This window comes from Scyliorhinus canicula, chromosome 7, assembly GCF_902713615.1.
Source record: "Scyliorhinus canicula chromosome 7, sScyCan1.1, whole genome shotgun sequence".
Classification (NCBI taxonomy): domain Eukaryota; kingdom Metazoa; phylum Chordata; class Chondrichthyes; order Carcharhiniformes; family Scyliorhinidae; genus Scyliorhinus; species Scyliorhinus canicula.
Window position 1 is genome coordinate 41,843,474 of NC_052152.1, and position 21,556 is coordinate 41,865,029.

The 21,556-nt window shown below is 47.2% G+C and overlaps 1 protein-coding gene across 1 annotated transcript in view; it reads right to left on the reverse strand.

The window, feature by feature from the left end:
• Positions 1-702: 702 nt before the first annotated feature.
• The window catches only part of si:ch73-264p11.1 (uncharacterized protein LOC100000923 homolog), a 38,849-nt gene continuing 17,995 nt past the window's right edge, over positions 703-21,556 (reverse strand). Inside the window, exons 3-5 of the mRNA XM_038801228.1 lie at positions 12,784-12,847; positions 9,642-9,792; positions 703-1,799 (exon numbers count right to left, since the gene is read on the reverse strand). Of these exons, the coding sequence (XP_038657156.1) occupies positions 1,759-1,799; positions 9,642-9,792; positions 12,784-12,847 (256 nt within the window). The 3' untranslated portion in view covers positions 703-1,758. The remainder of the gene's footprint in view (positions 1,800-9,641; positions 9,793-12,783; positions 12,848-21,556) is intronic.

The window sequence follows — 21,556 nt, forward strand, 5'->3', positions numbered from 1 at the left end:
TTCAGACTGTTCAAATAATCTACTTATTCATGCAGTGGCAAATCATGGTGCTTTTTAAATTGAGCCAACTGCAAATTTGACATCCTCCCCCACACACAACGACACTGACAAACAGGTGGAACCCAGGTCAAACAGGTGCTCACAACTCATGACAACAGAATCTAATTGAATTGAGAGGGGAATGCCTTAGGTTGTAAGGTGATGCATCTTATTAAAATGGAAGTTCTAAGTGCCACACTTACATTTCAGCAGGAAGTGAAATAAAGGAAATTGTATTCAAACAGCCTTTGAAAATAAATGTGTTAAAATAGGAATTGCAATTAAATGAGGTGCAAATAGAAAATTGTGACTATAATATTTTTTTTACGATTATGGGGAACCATAGCTTAATGATCTCTCTTTATTTACTCATTTGCACATAAACACAAATGAAAATTTTAAGATTTTAAAAATATTTTTTCCACCAGAACATCAAGTATGGAATAATTTGTGAAAATCTTATTAACCCAAATGCTTTATGTGGTTTTTAAAAAATTTAGTGTACCCAATTCATTTTCTTTCCAATTAAGGGGCAATTTAGTGTGTTCAATCGACCTACCTTTGCACATCTTTGGGTTGTGGGGGCGAAACCCACGCAAACACGGGGAGAATGTGCAAACTCCACACGGACAGTGACCCAGAGCCAGGATCGAACCTGGGACCTCAGCGCTGTGAATCAACAGGGCTAACCCACTGCGCCACCGTGCTGCCCGTGCTTTACGTGGTTGTAGTGCTGTTGAAACTGTTAGTGTTCAACATCATTACAACTCTGACCTGACAGCATAATCTGGTGCCCACCCATGTGTAGTTAATCATGGAAAGCTGCTGCCAGTTGTTCCGATTCCTCTGTAGGGTGCGCTGTTGAATTCCCAACAGATGAAAATCTTTATTTGAATTGATATGGTCTTCCACAGTTTACATGCTAATCCCTCTGTAGAAAAGTCAGAAAAATGATGCCTTGTTCGAGGTGATCAGACAAGATTTTTAAAGGGTTACCGAATAATGATTGCCACTGAACAACCTTTCTAGCTCTCAACGTCTAATTTTATATTTGTGAAATGTCAAATTCCTCCATTATAAAAGATACCACAGGTTTTTAATATTAAATTAACTTTCATAGTTAGTTGACAAAATGTCAGCCTCTACTTTAATCCAATGTGTGCATCCCAATCTTCATTTCATTTTCTGTAAAATGATTAAAAAATGAAGGATAACCAACGCATTTTATGTTCTGCTTTCTGGTCTGGGAGAATTCTTCAATATGATTGGCTGCTTGATGACATCACTATTGCTGTACACTGAAGTTTCCGAAAGTTGGCAGCAGAATCAAATGAATGTCGGGAAAGGTGAAGTATAAGCTTACAAGGATTTCTTCGAGATCAGCAGTGAGCATCATCACTTTGCCACTGACCAGAAAATTGAAGCTTCAGAGTCATTTTCTTGAGCAAATTTGCTGAGGAATTTTACAAATCAGTGACTAAGAACATTAAAATCTATTTACAATAAATAAAGGTTGTCTGCTGGGGAGGGAGTGAAGCTGTGTGTGTTTTATGTCATATTCATATTGCATCCAGTTGAAGTGATTACACTCTTATAATGTAATTATTATGCACTTAGGCACAAATTATGCTGCTGTATATGTTGCCATTTTTTTCTACGATGTCTATATTACTTTAAGAAAAAAAAATTTGTTCTTCCATTCAATAACTTTGATCATTTTCATTCAGGGAGGACTTCTACATAGTCAGCATCATTAACTTCTGCAAAATAAAAGACAAATGAACAATAAAATATGAGATTATATTGAAATAACATTTAAATAATTTCAAAGTCATTTTCAATCTACTTTGTGGCAAATCATTTTTTCCAATTAAGGGCCAATCCATTTACCCTGCACATCTTTGATCTTTGGGTTGTGGGAGTGAAACCCACGCAGTCACAGGGAGAATGTGCAAACTCCACACGGACAGTGACCCGGGCCGGGATAGAACCTGGGTCCTTGGTGCCATGAGGCAGCAGTGCTCACCACTGTGCCACCGTGCTGCCGTTGGCAAAACTGTTATTTGTTCCTACTTTATCCTGGGCGAGGTTCTCTGGCTTTCCTGCAGTTTGTTTCTTGGCTGCGAGAGGTGGCCCACCATTGAAGATCCTGCCACCATCAATGGGATTTTCCACTGAATCCACCCCACGCCACCTGCAATGCAGAAACTCGCCAAGGCTCCTTAGGCAGCACTTTCCAAGCCCCCATGCAGCAGATAACTCGGAACACAACCACCTGGGGGTTCCCCTCCAAGTCTCGAATCACCTCGACTTGGAAATATATTGCCGTTCTTTCAGCGTTGTTGGGTCAAAATCCTGGAACACCCTTCCCTAACAGCACTGTGGTGTACCTACACCTCAGAGACTGCAGCAGTTCAAGAAAGCGACTCACCACCACCTTCTGAAGGGTAACTAGGGATGGGCAATAAATGCTGGCCTAACCAGCAATGCACACATCCCATAAATGAATTTGTAAAAAGTTGATGCCTCTGATAATATTCTCTCTAATAAAATATTAATAACATATATTCTTCATATAATCAATGAGGTCTTGCAAAAGAAAGAGGATAAAAGAATGAAGAGTCTGGCAGTGGCTGTAAGTGAAATAGCTAATAATGTCAAGGCTTGATTAAAGGATGATTGCCTGTTTTGTTACACCCCACCTGCCAACTTCTCCACCCAGTTATTATACCCCTTTGTTTTACTCTGTTTATATAAACAATGTACTAATTATTTATATGAACATGGGAATGGCAATGTGTGAGGTGTAATAATTCCACACCCAATTGAAGTGATGCAGGCAGCATATTGGCTGCTTATTTCCATGATTGTATGCTGCTGAGTGGCTACATGTCTTAGCAGGGAGCTCAAATTCAGGTTAATCTGCACTACCTAAAGTCAGACTATGGCCGCGATCACATGGCCTCGTCGTGCCTGACTCAACGCGGCGAGGTTGGTAAGTCGCTCGGGTGCCTCGCAATTTCTAATGAGATCTGCAAGCTGTTGCGATCTGGTCTCGTCCTCACTAGGTGGGGTCCAGATCACTTAAGTAAAAATAATAATCTTTATTAGTGTCACAAGTAGGCTTACATTAACACTGCAATGAAGTTACTGTGAAAATCCCTTCCACAGTAACTTAATTGCAGTGTTAATGTAAAGGGGTATGTAAAGGTGATATAATCACCACATATACAGTGTTAATGTAAAGGGGTATATAGTCACCACATTCCGGCGCCTGTTCAGGTACAGAGAGGGATAATTCAGAATGTCCAATTCACCTAACAAGCACGTCTTTTGGGACTTGTGGGAGGAAACTGGAGCACCCGGAGGAAACCCACGCAGACATGGGGAGAACGTGCAGACTCCACACAGATAGTGACGCAAGCCAGGAATTGAAACTGGGACCCTGGCACTATGTCTACTCCAGAGTCTCCCAAGCCCAGGATCGAACACCCGTGCCTGGGAGATCTCGACTGTGCGCCTTTTAGCGCTAATCCACACAAACGTGGATCAGGTGTAACGGCAGCTGGGGCGGTCTCCCAGACGATCAAAGGCCCCCGGGTGGTCAGGTTCTGGGCAGGTTGATACTCCAATTCCACCCGGGCACCTCGGCACTACCACCCTGGCACTGCCCTGCCCTTATAAGGTGGGGTGAGGGGGGGTCTTGAGGCTGCCCTAATCGGTAAGTTGGGGTGGTGGCAGTGTCTGAAGGCCGCGGTGGGGGGGGGGGGGGGGGGGGGGGGGGTCAAGAGATCGGGGAGCCAATTTTCTCTTTCTGCACTGGGCTGCGTTTGGTTTGTCAGTGTAGGAAATGAAGCTAAGGGCAGCCTCTTTGTGGCTTTCCTCACCAAGGCCCGAGAAACCTGTTTAATAGCAGGGTCGTTCACAGTACTGCAGGAGCCGAGAAACACCCGTTAAATGCGCCCAAAACGGGACTCTGTTTCTTTGTCATTAAATCGCGTCCTACGTCTCTTAAAGGCTAGGTGCATACTGCTGCAGTATGTGCTGAAGCTACTTGGGCAACATTGAAGGAGCTTCAGGAAAGAGTCAAAATGTTGCGAGATGTACAGTTTGCCCCACTGCTTTCGGATCCTGAGATGGAGTTACTGGTGTAGGAGGTGGACTGGATGAGAGGTGTCTTTTTTCCTCAGGTGGGCCCTCAAGGCAAGTGCGCAAGATGCAGTGGGAGCGGGAGGTCTTGGAGATCAAAGTCAACAGTCTGAAGCTGAGGATCCTGATAAAAAATGTTTAATAACCTCACACAAGTGGTCAAATAAGTAAATGTAGTGTTGCGTGTCAAATCTTACCAACTCCACCAAAGGTTCACACAATGCTCCAATCACCAGACTCTCTTCAATCAGATATCAACAATTACATCAATCTCACATCAATTTGCTTCAGCTCACCCCCACACAACTAACACTGCTGGAAACCACACATTCACACACCTTGCACAAACTGACAACTATTCAACTGTGGCAGGAAAATCACCTTAGCACGTCTCTTTTGCATGACAAGGTGGTGTATAATAACAGGGCATTAGCATTCTGGCAGGTGAGGAGCGGAGGTGTGGCTGCATGTGCTGACAACAAGCTCAGCTGGCTGGGAAACCTGGGAATTATTCGGCATGGGCAGCACCTGTAATCCCGGTGCTGAAGCCACATAAAACCGTCCACCTGAGTAGTGGTTACAAATTATGTGACCATCAATACCCACAGAGGTCTTCATGAGTACACAAGACGGGACCTCCGGTGGCAATATTTAGGACGAAGACGTGCACATAGTGGCTCCTGCAAGGGTACAGTCTTAAGGCCTTTTCGCCAAGTTTTTGAGAGTATTTTTATTTAAAACCCCACTTGTTTAAGACAATAAGGTGCCTACATCGAGGATTTGCCCAGAAAGAACAGGGGAAGAAGCCTGATAGCGGTAATTCATCAGCTGAATCAGGGGCAGAAACCAGACTGCCGCTCTAGTCCCTTATCTGCACAATCTCCTGGGAAGCCGTTTGCCGCCTCAGCTGTTGAGCTAAAAGGCGACTGGCTGGAGGATTACAGGAAGGAGTTATAAGGGTCATCTCTAAAGTGGTGCACGTGAAATTGGACCCAGGCCTTCGGGAGGCCATATTTGGGGTGTCGGACCAGCTGGGGTTGGAAATGGGTGCGGAGGCAGATGTTGTAGCCTTCGCCTCATTGATCGCCCAAAGGTGGATCCTGTTGGGATGGAGAGAAACCTCTCCACCCTGTGCCCTGGCGTGGCGGGGGTACCATTGGAATTCTTGACTCTTGAGAAGGTTAAGTTTGAACTGAGGGGAAGGATGGAGGGGTTCTACAATTCATGGGCGTTATTCATCATGCACTTTCAAGAATTGGATAACATCGAACATTAGTCGGGGTGGGGGGGGATGTTGGGAGGGTTGGGGGGTGGGGACTGTATTTATTAATGGTGACTATGGGTGATTCCTGATTCCTTTTTGTTATTTGTTTATGTTAACATGCTGGCAGTTGTTTGGGGATTCATAGGAGAATGGGATTGTTGTTGCTGATATGTGGATTGACATTATAATGAGTATGTGTTTAAGTATCGCCCAGCTGCACAAATTGTGCACACGGATGCTTTGAGCCATCTCCCATTGCTGACACACACACACACACACACCCCCCCCCCCCCCCCCCCGCCCCTGGTCCCGCCAGTAGTAGACAAAGTCATGTTGGCACCATATTTTATGGGCACATTGCCAGTCATAGCCTCGCAGATTCGTGAGTGGTCACAAAGGACCCGACCTTAGCGAAGTTACGCCACATCGCCCTGCATGGGGGACAGAAGAAAAAACTGCCTAAAGAGCTTGGGTTTTCGTGACTAAACAACAGGAGTTTAGCATGGAAGGTGGCATTCTCTTGCGGAGAGCCCGTATCCTAGACCCGAGCCAAGGCAGGAATGCCATATTGCAGGATGGATACCCGGGATTTTCCAAAGCGAAAATGCTCTCCCGGTTTACTGTCCATGTGGAGTTTGCACATTCTCCCCGTGTTTGCATGGATCTCAACCCCACAACCCAAAGATGTGTAGAATAGGTGGATATGCCATGCTAAATTGCCTCTTAATTGGAAAAAGTTAAAAAAAACAAAATAAAGACACTCGGCTGGAAGCTACGTGTGGTGGCCGGGACTTGATGGTGACAAAGCAGCATCTCTTCACCCTTGGGAGTGGTCAGCTCTTTATCCTTTCTGCCTGTCATACAAGGACCAAGGAGAAACACACCCCAGGGGTCAGGATGCACAGATGCACGAGATGAAAGATTCCATTTGGACCTTCTCGGGACCCCTGTGATTATACTAATCAGGGTGAAGATATACAGTCTGTCCCCTGTGGATTCAGAGCTGCTGACCTGTGGTTGTATATCACCTTGTCGTGCAAGAGAGAAGAAAGCATGCCAATGAGTGTTGTGCAATGAGTCTGTGTGAGGAACTTGTCCGTTGAATATATAGCAATGAGTGTAAGCTGTGAGATGTGGTTGTGAAAGTTTCAGCAGTGCTGTGCATGAAGGTATGCTGAAACAACGAACGCGAGGAATGAGTTGTGATTGACATAGATTCCTAGTTGGTGAGTCTGTGGTGGAGAGGAGCATATGAGGTGATTAGTTCAGAAGTAAAGATTTGACATTTGAAGATGCAATCACTGACCACTCATGTGAGATAATTGAACTTCTTGCAGCATTCTGTGCAGGTTCTCAGGGCTATAGTGCTGACATTGCGCAGCAGTTATCCGCCCCCATTCCCTCACAGTACCTGTCTGGAGGGCCTCCTGGTACCCTCTGGATTGAAAACCTGTCCTCATGTCCATCTCCTGGTTTAGCTCACCAGGCTAAATTGCTGGCTTTTAAAGCAGGCCAGCAGCACGGTTTGATTCCCGTACCAGCCTCCCCGGACAGGCGCCGGAATGTGGCAACTAGGGGCTTTTCACAGTAACTTCATTGAAGCCTACTCGTGACAATAAGCGATTTTCATTTCATTAATTTCATTTCATCTCCTGTACCAAGGCCTTGAGTGATGCATTAGAGAGTCTCAGATCATACTCTTTTTCTAGTTGTGCCATTAGAAAGTGTTCTTCCATTGAACCTCTGGCTATGGTGTTGAGGGAGTCAGGGAGGTGGAGGGGTCTGGTGCGGGGTGGGGAGGAACATCGGGTATCGCTGTATGCGGACGACCTGCTGTTGTATGTGGCGGACCCAGTGGGGGGAATGCCGGGGGTGATGGAGCTGTTGGCTGAGTTTGGGGGCTTCTCCGGCTATAAGCTGAATCTGGGTAAGAGCGAGGTATTTGTAGTACACCCGGGAGATCAGGAGGAGGGAATTGGTAGGCTCCTGTTTAAGAGGGCAGTGAAGAGTTTTAGGTACCTGGGGGTGCAGGTGGCCAGGAGTTGGGGGACTCTCCACAAGCTTAATTTTACCAGGCTTGTGGAGCAGATGGAGGAGGAATTTAAAAGGTGGGACATGGTGCCGCTATCGCTGGCGGGTAGAGTGCAGTCCGTCAAAATGACGGTGCTCCCGAGGTTCTTGTTCCTTTTTCAGTGCCTGCCCATCCTTATCCCTAGGGCCTTTTTTAGGAGGGTGACTAGCAGCATCATGAGCTTTGTTTGGGCGCATGGGACCCCAAGGGTGAAGAGGGTCTTCTTGGAGCGGGGCAGAGATGGTGGGGGGCTGGCATTACCCAACCTCTCGGGGTATTATTGGGCGGCCAATGTGTTGATGGTGCGCAAGTGGGTGATGGAGGGGGAGGGGGCAGCATGGAAAAGGTTAGAGATGGCGTCCTGTGGAGGCACAAGCCTGGGGGCCCTGGTAACGGCGCTGTGGCCGCTCCCTCCTACGAGGTATACCACGAGTCCGATGGTGGCGCTACCATCAAGATTTGGGGGCAGTGGAGGACTCGATGGAGGCTCCGCTAAGGGGGAACGATCGGTTCGTCCCGGGGAACATCGATGGGGGGTTCCTGGGGTGGCACAGAGCGGGCATCAGAAAGCTGAGGGACCTGTTCATTGACGGGAGGTTTGCGAGCCTGGGAGAGTTGGAGGAGAAATTTGAGCTCCCCTCGGGGAACATGTTCAGGTACCTGCAGGTAAAGGCGTTTGCTAGGCAGCAGGTGGAGGGATTCCCTTTCCTGCCCGCGAGGGGGGTGAGGGACAGTGTGCTTTCGGGGGTCTGGGTCGGGGATGGGAAGATATCTGATATCTACAAGGTAATGCAGGAGGTGGAGGAGGTGTCAGTAGAGGAGCTAAAGGCTAAGTGAGAGGGGGAGCTGGGGGAGCAGATCGAGGATGGGACATGGGCGGATGCCCTGGAGAGGGTTAACTCTTCCTCCTCATGTGCGCGGCTTAGCCTCATCCAATTCAAGGTGCTGCACCGGGCCCATATGTCCGGGACTAGGATGAGTAGGGGGCGAAGGTGTTCGGGGAGCCCAGCGAACCATGCCCATATGTTCTGGGCATGCCCGGCACTGGAGGAGTTCTGGAAGGGGGTGGCGAGGACGGTGTCGAGGGTGGTAGAATCCAAGGTCAAGCCAGGCTGGGGACGCGCGATTTTTGGGGTTGCGGTGGAGCCGGGAGTGCAGGAGGCGAGAGAGGCCGGTGTTTTGGCCTTTGCGTCCCTAGTAGCCCGGCGGAGGATCTTGCTACAGTGGAAGGATGCGAGACCCCCAAGCGTGGAGACCTGGATCAATGACATGGCGGGTTTTATTAAGCTGGAGAAGGTCAAATTCACCCTGAGAGGATTGGTACAAGGGTTCTTTAGGCGGTGGCAGCCTTTCCTCGACTTTCTGGCTCAGCGATAGGGAGCTAGGTCAGCAGCAGCAACCCGGGGGGGAGGGGGGAAAAAAGGGGGGTGGTGTTGACTATGTTTATTTAATTTAATTTATTTTCAAGTTCCTTTGTTGCTTACCGGGTTTGAGGTGGTGGGGGGTGGGGGGGGGGGGCTCGATATATGCGTTGCTACGGTCTTGGGGGTGTTATGCTTAATATGTTGCTTTATTGTTGTTTGTTACTGTTTGTTGTTATATATTTTGTAAAAAAAAATTCAATAAAAATTATTTTTTAAAAAAAGAAAGTGTTCTTCCTGGTTAGAATGTCTTCCATAGTCACTTGTAGCATCTGCTGTGGCCAGAATACACTTCCCCTTTAAGAGGTGCAGTCTGCCTTAACGGAGTGCAGGCTATAGCTTTGAATCGTGTGAGTCTCACAAAATCTAGACCCCTGCTGAGGTGTGCAGCCACTCATCAGTGCATTTAGCACTGAACTACATGCTACAATCATTTAAATTAGCAGGCAGCGTGACGTTTGCATGCTTGTTTTGCACGCAAGTTTTCTACCTGCATCGGAAGCAATGGGTATGGATTAATCATGCATTAAGATCCCTGCGTCCGTTTTTGGCCTTATTCAATTTTTTCCCCTATCATTTTATGCTACTCTATTCCATTCCTAATTTTGTTCACTTCTTCCTGCTGTCAAGTTAATAGCATTTATAGAAACTGGGATAAAACATAATTCTTATTAAGTTACAGAAGAATTTACCATACCTTCGTAATCATTATCTTCATCCTCCTCTTTAGTTTTGCTTCTTTCCAAAGGGCAGATTAATTGAATCACTAGACCTCTGCCAGGTTTTTTATAGTAAGCAATTAAATCAGCCAAGGTTTTGAAGAATTTTTCTTTGACTCCAAACCCTGTCTGTATATGAAAATACAATTATCCTGTTAAAAACTAGCATAATCCATTCACGTTCACTGAATAGTCAACTTGTCAGAATGTTGTTCATATGCAAGTAACTGCAACCTTCCAAGCTTTGTACTGAATTAATAATACATTAGGTTAGGTATACAATATAAGCTTCTCAACTTTTTAATGTCTATTTCACTGTTGGGAAACTCCTCTCTTCTTTGAGAAAAATATACCCTGTATCCTTTATAAAATGTCTTTGAATATACTAACAAAAGTATTAAACAATTCTACATGTTGCGATTTCAAGGTTTATTTACATGTCTTCAGTGACTGTTCAGGTGAGGGATGTCAGTGCAGAATCACTCCTAATTCAGGTACAGCTTGCTGCTTTGGTCAACATGCACTGCGATTAAAATTAAAACTACCCAATTCTAGGGCTGGTTTAGCACAGGGCTAAATCGCTGGCTTTTAAAGCAGACCAAGGCAGGCCAACAGCACGGTTCAATTCCCGTACCAACCTCCCCGAACAGGCGACGGAATGTGGCGACTAGGGGCTTTTCATACTAACTTCATTTGTAGCCTACTTGTGACAATAAGCGATTTTCATTTTCATTCATTCTACATCATAAATGTAGCAGGTTAACAGAGGAATTGCGCAGTCTATCATTCTGGACTGTAGTTTAGACCATGTCTCCGAGGTTAACGGAAAAAGTGCAGTAGCACCCAGTTCTCCAACATAAAGATTCAAAAATGAAATAACCAGTGTTTGACCAATATTTTAGATTTAAAAATAAGAGTAACATCTTTGTGTAGAGATCAATAAGGAAGAGATTCAGATGCTGAGTCCCAATCGGATGATGGGTCTCTGGAGTCGTTCTTTAACAATACAAATTGGATGGAATAAAAAGAGAAATCATTAATGTTGGAAACCGGAAATAAAGTCAAAGTACTGATTATGCACAGCAGACTGGTCAGTACATGAAGGTTAAAACAAGATTGGTCAGGTGCATTGATTGTGCAGGACCATGAGTCGCACTTCTAAATTTGATGCAAACTACTTAATCATACTTGCTCTGTTGCTATCCCCTGAAGAAGATTTCTTGGAGTGCCAATCAGGAAGCTGCCGCCTAACAATGCTCCCCCTCCCCTAGCCTTGCAAACATCTCATGAAGAGTAGCTTGCCTGCATAAAAGAGAAAAAGAGGTTCCGACGCCCAAAATGCACACATATAGTTGTATCAATAAACATCCAATGTAGATTCTTATCAGTGATGGATGCCTTAGATGCTCAACACCACATAGCACCTCTCGTTGACCACTGCTATTCTACTAAGTTTAAACAGAGTGTTAATGTAGGCCTACTTGTGACACTAATGAAGATTATTATTCTTAATAAAAAGCTCAAATTTGAAAATGCATCGAGCCTCTTAAGTTGTACAAATCAACATCTAAGTATGTTTATCTATTGCTGAATAAAATTAAGGTGCAAAATAAATGTAACACCTTTATTATTTTTATTACAGTTCTTCTTCAGTATTCAGGAAAGTAACTCAGCCAACTGATCATAAAACATTATCATCTTTACAGCTGGGAAAAGCAGCTGGTTGAGAAATCAGATCCAAAGGAATATTATTACATGGATAAAGGATGCACAATGATATAAGTGCTAGCGGAATGCTTCTGTAACCCCTTTCACATCAGGGAGAAGATTTTATTCACCCTGGATGTCAGTGTATAATAAGTCAGCCTTTGAAGCCTCGAAAAATGTCCCCAGAAATGGGGGTCAACTTATTCACTGAGTAGAAAGGTGAGCCATTTGCGTTTGGGTGGTTGCAATCTTCGTTTTTTGCCCGCAGGGGTGATGGTGTATAAGAATGTCGTAAACTCATGCCTATCTTTGCAACATAGCTCGAATCACCTGTTTCATCCCTTTGCACCCAGTTATAAGGTACTGGGAAGTGGGGTGAAAATTGAAGCTGACTACTAACATGAGTATATCATGGCTGAAAGGATGAGGGTCGACTTATATGCCGATTTTTGGGCTGAGAAATTGGGTCATCTCATACGCCAGATTGACTTGTATGTCACGGTTTACGTCAGGGGTGGCAAACTTTTCCGTGCAAGGGCCACATTCAGAAATTCACAATTTTAAAGGGCCGCATAGTATATTAAGTAAAATAATTAATATTTTAAATAGCCAAAATAAAAGGTCTTTAAAGAAAAAAAAGCACATTTATTTGAAAAACAAAGTAACTCAGTAATTAACAGAACAATGTCAATGAGAATGATGCATCTGACTGCAGTCATTTACCAGTTTATTGAAATCAGGTGTCAAGTTGCTTGTGCTGATCCTTAACACTGACAGAAGCACAGCCTAGCCAAGTCAACGATAAAAACGCGCGTAGTGGGGTGGATGAGTGGGGCTGCCTTATTGGTCGGTTTAGTTGGGTGTGCGACCAATAGGAGTCCAGGTTACAAACAATAATAAGGCTTATTGTTTGTAACCTGGACTCCTATTGGTCGCACACCCAACTAAACGACCATGAGACAGCCCCACTCATCCACCCCACTACACGCGTTTTATGCAGCCCGCCAATGAGGTGCCCGGAATCATAACCGGCATTTTTGAAAAGCCACCGGGGAAAAGCCGCTGAAGTAAATGCGCTTATTGAATAAGCGCATTTACTTCAGCGGCTTTTCCCCGGCGGCTTTTCAAAAATGCCGGTTATGATTCCGGGCACCTCATTGGCGGGCTGCATTAAAACCTTTGTCCGGGCCGTAGTTGCCCACCCCTGATTTACGTTATGTGCATGGCAGCTAGTTAATGAACCCAAGATTAACAGAATGGTCTAGATCTCCTATGAGCTAACTTTGCACCTGAAGTGCATTTTGAGTGAACAATCGGAAAATTGCCTCTTATGCTTTGAGAAATGATTTTCTATGTTGGTTACTGCAGTGAAAAGCACAATAGTAGATCAAATAACTTCAACTGCATTCTTACCTGAACCATAAAGCGTCCTCGATGATTTTTAAAAATTCTATACGTATATATAATTTTTTGAAAGCTGAAAAAGAAAGATCATTGAGTTTTATTGCATCATATTGATTACTGAACTCCAAAATAAGCTTCATTTCAGGAATAGTATTGAGTGAAGTGTAGCACCTGTGTACACTTTTGCATTTGGAACCTGTAAGAGGAATTAACATTATAGCACAGGGAGGGGGTGGGGGAGCAGGGTGGCGCAGTGGTTAGCACTGCTGCCTCACGGCACCGAGGACCCGGGTTCTCCCCACATCTGCGTGGGTTTCACCCCCACAACCCAAACATGTGAATACTATATGGATTGACCATGCCAAATTGCCCCTTATTTAGAAAAAAAAATGAATTGGATATTCTAAATTTACAAAAGAAACAGTACAGCACAGAAATTACTGCCTGAGACACTGCTGCAAGTGCTGAGTTGTTCCAATAGACATAACCACAGGCAGATGATAAAAAATAACATCGCCTTTATTCTATACACCAGCAATAAACCTTCACTATTTCCACCTTTATAATTCTGTGGTAACATTCTGTCAGAGTTGAGGCCCCACTTGAGTCAAGAATGAATTGGATTGAGATTTGGCCATGATCAATGTGCAAGGTTACTGGGATAGGAGGAAGAGGGGAGGAAGAGGGGAGGAGGACTCTTTTGGAGGGTCGGTGGTGCAGACTCAATGGGCCGAATGGCCGCCTTCTGCACTGTCGGGATTCGATAAATTCTATGGAAATTTCCTTACACAAAGTATGAAGTTTTTGCTTCAGTATCAAGTGAGGTTTTAACTCCAGACTTCGGCCAGATTTGCACCATAACTTTAGTGAAACTACTTTGTCCTAAAACTACAGTTTAAATGCAGTTTAAAATTCCTGAAACTCTGGCATCCCATGAACATCTTGCAGCCATTGTAAGTTTGTGCCTGATTCATACTGTAACCTTAAACTGTTCGAACAAGTCTGACAATGAGTGCATGTTTTTTTTTAATAAACATTTTCTTGAGGTATTTTTTGATATTATAACAACAACACAGTAAACAATGTACATGAAACTATAAACCTAATGCAAAAGCCGTCTCCCTCCCTTACAGGTCCCACCTTTATTAATCCCCCCTCCCCTCCTTCTGCTGACGATTAATTTTCTGCGAAGAACTCGACGAATGGCTGCCACCTTCGCTCTGGGCGAACCCTAACAGTGACCAACTCAAGGCGAACTTGATTTTCTCCAAACAGAGAAAGCTAGCCATGTCCAACAGCCATGTCTCCGACTTCGGGGGCTTTGAGTCCCTCCAAGCTAATAATATCCGTCTCCGGGCTACCAGGGAAGCAAAGGCCAGAACGTCTGTGTCTTTCTCCTCCTGGATTCCCGGGTCTTCCGACACACCGAAAATCATCACCTCTGGACTCAGCGCCACCTTTGTTTTTAACACTGTGGACATGACATCTGTAAACCCCTGCCAAAATCCCCTAAGCTTCGGACATGCCCAAAACATGTGGACATGGGTCGCTGATCCTCCCGCACATTTTGCACACCTGTCTTCCACCCAAAGAATCTGCACATGCGGGCCACTGTCATATGAGCCCGATGAATGACCTTAAATTGTATCAGGCTGAGCCATGTTGCAGACGCATTGACTCTACTCAACGCATCCGCCCATACACCATCCTCTATCTCTCCTCCAAGCTCCTCCTCCCACTTGCGCTTCAGCTCCTCTGTCTGCGTCTCCTCTGACCCTTTAAGTTCCTTGTAAATGTCCAAGACACTCCCTTTTCCTACCCACCCTCTGGAAACTACCCTGTCCTGAATCCCCCTTAGCGGTAGAAGCGGGAACGTTGACACCTGTTTATGTAGGAAGTCCCACACCTGCAGACACCTGAATTAGTTTCGCCTCGCCAACCCAAACTTTTCCTCCAGCGCCCTCATACCCGGAAAGCTCCCCTCTATAAACATATCCCCCATCCTCTCAATCCCTGCTCTCCGCCATATCCGGAACCACCCATCCTTACTTCCCGGGGCAAACCGGTGATTATTACAGATTGGGGACCAGACAGATGCTCCCACTGCTCCCACATGTCTCCTCCATTGCCTCCAGACTCTCAGGGCCGCCACCATCCCGGGGCTTGTGGAGTACCGTGCCGGCGGGAACGGCAGGGTCGCAGTTACCAATGCCCCAAACTGGTGCCCTTGCATGAAGCCACCTCCATGCATTCCCATGCCGACCCCTCCCCCACTACCCACTTCCTGGTCATGGCTATATTCGCCGCCCAGTAATAGTTACTAAAATTTGGCATCGCCACCCCGCCCTCTCCCGGACTCCGCTCAAGCATTACCTTCCTTACCCGTGGGGTCTTGCCTGCCCAAACAAAGCCGGAGATCACTTTGTTGACCCGTTTAAAAAAGGACCGCGGAATAAAGATGTGCAGACATTAAAAACACGGACAGGAATCTCGGGAGGACCGTCATCTTCACCGTCTGCACCCTCCCAGCTAATGACAACGGGAGCGCGTCCCATCTCCGAAAATCGTCCTTCGTTCGGTCTACTAGTCGGGCCAGATTTAATTTATGCAGCCGGTCCCATACCCCCGCCACTTGAATGCCAAAGTACCTAAAGCTTCCCCCTACTAATCTAAACGGCAGCTCCCCCAATCGCCTCTCCTGTCCCCTCGCCTGGACCGCAAACATCTCACATTTCCCCATATTTAGCTTATACCCGAAAACCGGCCAAATTCCCCTCGAATCCTCATGATTTCTTTCCTCCTTTCTAATGGGTCTGATACATACAGAAGCAGGTCGTCTGCATTGAGCGATACTCTGTGCACTACCCCCCCCCCCCCCCCCCCCCCCCCCGGACCAGCCTCTTCCAGCCCCTTGAGGCTCTCAGAGCAATCGCCAACGGCTCTATAGCCAGCGCGAACAACAGTGGGGAGAGGGGGCATCCCTGTCTCGTCTCCCGGTGCAGTCTAAAATAGTCTGATGTTGTCCTATTCGTCTGTACACTTGCCACAGGAGCCTGATACAGCAACCTGACCCAGTCAATAAAGGCCCACCCAAATCCGAACTGTCCCAGTACCTCCCACAGATAATCCCATTCTACCCGATCAAAAGCCTTTTCTGCATCCATTGCGATCACTACCTCCACCTCCCTACCTTCCGGGGGCATCATGATCACATTTAACAGCCTTCTTACGTTGGCCACCAACTGCCTACCCTCAACAAACCCAGTCTGGTCTGCCCCAATAACGTCCGGAACACAATCATCAATCCTGGAGGACAAACTTTTGGCCAGCAGTTTGGCATCCACATTCAACAGGGATATCGGCCTGTAGGACCCACACAGCTCCGGGTTCTTGTCCCACTTCAGAATCAGTGAAATCGTGGCCGGTGACATCGTCAGGGGCAACACCCCTCTTTCCCGTGCCTCACTGAACATCCTCATCAACACCAGCCCCAATATCCCAGAGAACTTTTTATAAAACTCCCCTGGGTACCCGTCCGGCCCAGGGGCTTTACCCGCCTGCATGGCCTTCAGACCCTCCACTATCTCTTCCAACCCGTTCGGGGCCCCCAGCCCTTCCACCAGCTCCCCATCCACCTTTGGGAAAATCCGCCCCCCCAAGAAGTGCCTCATCCCCTCCGACCCCGTAGGGGGTTTCCGACCTATACAGCCGACTGTAGAAATCCCTAAACACCTTATTCACCCCTGCTGAATCTCCAACCAGGTTCACATCTCCGTCATTTACTTTCCCGATCTCCCTGGCTGCCTCGCTCTTCCTAAGCTGCTGTGCAAGCAATCTGCTGGCCTTCTCTCCATACTCATAGACCACCCCCCTCGTCTTTCTCAGCTGCTCCACCACCCTCCCTGTGATTAACAAGCCGAACTCTGCCTGTAGACCCCGCCGTTCCCTTAAAAGCTCTGCCTCTGGGGTCTCTATATACCTCCTATTGATCTGTAGTATCTCCTTAACCAGTCAGTCCGTCTCTGCCCTGTCCACCTTCTCCCTATGGGCCCGTATTGAGATCAGTTCCACTCTGACCACCGCCTTCAGTGCTTCCCAGACCATCGCTGCTGAAATTTCCCCCGTGTCGTTGACCTGCAGGTAGTTCTGAATGCATTTCCTCAGCCGCTCGCACACCCCTTCATCAGCCAAAAGTCCGACATCTAACCTCCAGTGCGGGCACTGGTTACTGTCTTTACTAACCTGCAGGTCAACCCAGTGCGGAGCATGGTCTGAGATTGCGATCTCCGAGTACCCCGTGTCCACCACCCCTGCCAATAAGGCCCTACTCAAAATAAAGAAATCAATCCGGGAATACACTTTATGCACGCACGAGTAGAAGGAGAACTCCTTCACCCTCGGCTGCCCAAATCTCCATGGATCCACCCCCCATCTGCTCCATGAACCCTTTTAGTTCCTTTGCCATTGTTGGGACCCTGCCCGTTTTCGAGCTTGACCGGTCCAAGCCAGGGTCAATAACTGTATTAAAGTCCCCTCCCATGACCAACCTGTGCGAGTCCAGGTCCGGTATCTTCCCCAGCATCCTCTTTATAAACTCCACATCATCCCAATTTGGCGCGCACACATTTACTAATACCACCTGCACCCCCTCCAGTTTCCCACTGACCATAATGTACCGACCTCCCACATCCGAGATTATTCTACCCGCCTCAAACACCACCCGCTTATTGATCAGGGTCACGACCCCTCTAGTCTTTGAATCCAGTCCCGAGTGAAAGACCTGACTGACCCAGCCTTTCCTCATCTAATCTAGTCAACTACTCTAAGGTGCGTCTCCTGCAACATTACCACGTCCACCTTCAGTCCCCTAAGATGTGCGAACACACGTGCCCTCTTGACCGGCCCATTGAACCCTCGAACATTCCAGGTGATCAGCCTAGTTGGGGGGCTTATTGCCCCCCCCCCCTTTGCCAATAAACCATCCCCTTTTTTAGGCTCACCTCCAGCCCGTGCTCCACGCCTCCACCAGCCCGCCCCCAACCTCCTCTCTGTCCCTTGGCCCAAGTCCCTCCCTCGCCAGTTTTCACACCCTCCCCCACTAGTAACAATACTCTGTAACCCAACCCCTTTGATAAACCAAACATATACACCCCCCCCCCCCCCCCACTGCGCTTCCGTGAGCTAGTCGGCCCAGCTAGCTTGGTGGCCCCCATCCCTGGCGCCGGATAATCTCCCACCTATTGTTCCTTCCCCAGCTTCCCGCTCATGCAAACATACTCCAACATCAAACAATCCCCACACAATTGCCCGACAGAAAAACACCAAAATCTAAACAAGCACACCTCCAGCCCCCAACAGTGCAAATGAAAACCTTAACTCACTCAGCTCTGCCACTGGTCCCAAATCAATACAGAAGGCATTACAAACTGCTTCCACAAAACAGAAAACAAGAAACTTTTTTTTAAAGAACAGAGAAACAAAAAGAAGAAAAAACCATGAAAGCTGCAGAAAAGTTCAAAAGTTCTCAGTCCACCACCAGTCCTTTCCTTTTCAGGAAGTCCAGCGTGCCCTCAGGCAACTCGAAATAAAAGTGCTGTTCCTCGTGCGTGACCCAGAGACGGGCCGGATACAACAGTCCAAACTGATGTGTTGGGTAAGCTGGGTCTGCGAGGACTGCGTTTACTGCAGCAGTGAGAGAGACAGGCTTCCAACACTTGAAGAAATGCAACTCTATTTTATTGAACTCTTAACTATCATACATACTTTAACTGTGGGTTGGCACTATGCTGACTTGACTGGAGACCTGAGGCTAACCTGACCAGACTATCATCTAATTGGGTTTGGAAGTTGACATCTGGCGAGGCCGTTGCCTCTGCGGACGACATGGTGTGAACCCGCTGCACAAGATTCAGGATTTTGCAGGCCTGAGCACCGAGCACCAAGCTCTGTTGGTTCCTACAATTTCAAAATGCAGGGTCGCTTTCGAAGAACGATGGGATACCGCAAGCTGGCATGAGCCACTGGCAGCAATGGCATTGCCATTGTAGTCGTGGAGCTGGCAGGCCGATGGAAGAATGCTTGGCTTGGTGCGGATGGTGTCAAGGTCAGACTTTGAAATGAGGTTGGCTGAAGCGCCAGTGTCCAGCCTGAAGCGTATGCGAGCCTTGTTGACCGTAAGGGTGGCACACCACTCGTCGTCTGGATCAATGCTCATCACTGGGAGTTGTTTCACCTTCTTGGCTGAAAGCATCGTATGCTTGGTGATGATGCCCACCCGGAATGGGGATGTGAGGCCCTCGGTGTCGGGATCTGGAACCATGTCGGAGTCGGAATCTGTACTGACCGGACGTTCCTGTGCTGCGGCGGGATCGCTGTGTGTTGGGCAGTTGAGCAGATCTGCACAGGGCTGCGTAGTGGCCAAGCTTGCCACACTGGAGACAGCTTCGAGATTTTGCAGGACATTGCCGCTTTAAATGAGCAGAGCCACGGTTGTTGCACATCATGGCGCCGCGTCAGGACGCTCCGTGCACCACCGTGCATGCATGGTGCAGTCGAATGATGTGCGCACCTGCGCAGTTCGGTCATCAGCCTCGTCTTGGCCGTGGCACGCATGCGCAGGAGCCCGGGAAAAGCGCACAAAATGGCTGCCCTCATCCAGACTCAGGCCCTGGAGCTGTTTTACGGCCTGCAGCCGCTCCGCATCGTGGGGGCCTTGCCGCGCCGTCTCTGCCGCCTTGCTATGGGAGTACGGTTGTTAGCGTGCTCGTGGAGGACGCAGGTTTCGATGGCTATGGCGAGGATGAGCTGCTTAACTTTAAGGAGCTGCTGGCGAAGGGGTTCGGAGTGGACCCCGAAAACGATCTGGTCGCGGATCATGGAGTCGGAAGTGGAGCCGTAGTTGCAGGACTGTGCGAGGATACGGAGATGGGTTAAGAAGGACTGAAAAGGTTCATCCTTACTCTGAAGCCTCTGCTGGAACACATAGCGTTCAAAGCTCTCGTTGACTTCAATGTCGCAGTGGCTGTTGAACTTCAGCAGGACTGTTTTAAACTTTGTCTTGTCCTCACCTTCAGCAAAGGTGAGGGAGTTAAAGATGTGGATAGCGTGGTCCCCGGCTGTAGAGAGGAAGAGAGCGATCTTCCTGGCATCCAATGCGGCTTCGAGGTTGATGGCTTCAAGATACAGCTGTAACTTTTGCTTGAAAATCTTCCAGTTTGCACCGAGGTTGCCGCGATGCGAAGCTGTGGGGGAGGGCGGACGCTGTCCACGTTACCGGATGGCTAATCGCTGGTCAAAGGCAGACTATCTCAAGGTAGGTCCGCCAAACTCGAGCATGACTCACTGGTACCATGATGTGTTGGGTAAGCTGGGTCTGCAAGGACTGCGTTTACTGCAGCAGTGAGAGAGACAGGCTTCCAACACTTGAAGAAATGCAACTTGATTTTATTGAACTTTTAACTATCATACATACTTTAACTGTGGGTTGACACTATGCTGACTTGACTGGAGACCTGAGGCCAACCTGACCAGACTATCTTACTACCACGTGGTGGATGTTTTAGTTGTTGCTCACGGGCTCTGACTGTCTCAGAGGCTGGATCCCAAGAGAGCGGGAAAACTAGTGCCCTCTGGCTTTATAATGGTCATGTCCTGTCTGGTGATTGGCTGCTGTGTTCTGTGTGTTCATTGGTCATCCTGTGTGTTAATCACTGCCTGTCTGTGCACCATCATATACTTGTGTGTGTATTATGACACAAACTTCACCTTTTTCTTAAAAAGGATTGACATAATCTGGTTGAAGCCTGCTCTTCTCCTGGCCACTTCCACACTCAGGTCTTGGTGGACCCGCAGGATACTGTTGTCCCACTTACAGCTCCGTGTCTGCATGGCCCACTGCAGAATGCGCTCCTTTTCCAAGTACCTGTGGAACCTCAGCACCACTGCCCTCGGGCGGTCTCTGATTCGCGGCTTCCTCACGAGTGACAATGAGTGTATGTTGTGGGTTTTTTTCAGACTAACAGACTTCCTCTCTTTAAATATATTTATAGCATTCAACACCAACACTACATACACATGTACACATTCACACAAAGGAGTTTCAAGAAGAGTAGCAATAATTGCAACAAAAATTATTTTAAAGTTCATAATTGCAAAACGAAGAATAGTTGATCAGGGTGAGTATGATTATTTATTACTCTTTCAAAGTAGTCTGATATACTTCATCAACTTTAGCTCCCCATTATCTTGCCATAATTAGCAAATTTATGATCAAATAAAATTGATCCTAGAGAAGTTGCAAAGGAGAAACATCAACCCACTTAATAACTAATTATAATAATAGAATTGTTATGTAACTGAGACAAACACAGCAGAAAAGTCCCAGGTTTGATCCTCAATACTGAATTAACTGATCTCAACTGAGGTGTAGGTATAAATACAATTAAAAGACAAAGGGTGAATTCGTTTGGGTCTCATTCCTGATCATTAACTACTGTGTGTAGTCAATGATTAAGGGTTTGAGGACTAATGCGTGTTGGCCTCACGTGTTAGTTCCTTTTGAGAAGTTAAAGCAATCTGATACTTTGATGAAATGCACGGCAGCAAGGTGGCGCAGTGGTTTGCACTGCGGCCTCAAGGTGCCGAGGTCCCAGGTTTGATCCCGGCTTTGATCCCATGTGAAGTTTGCACACTCCCCCTGTGTTCGCATGGGTTTCGTCCCCACAACCCAAAAAGATGTGCAGGCTAGGTGGATTGGCCACGCTAAATTGCTCCTTAATTGTAA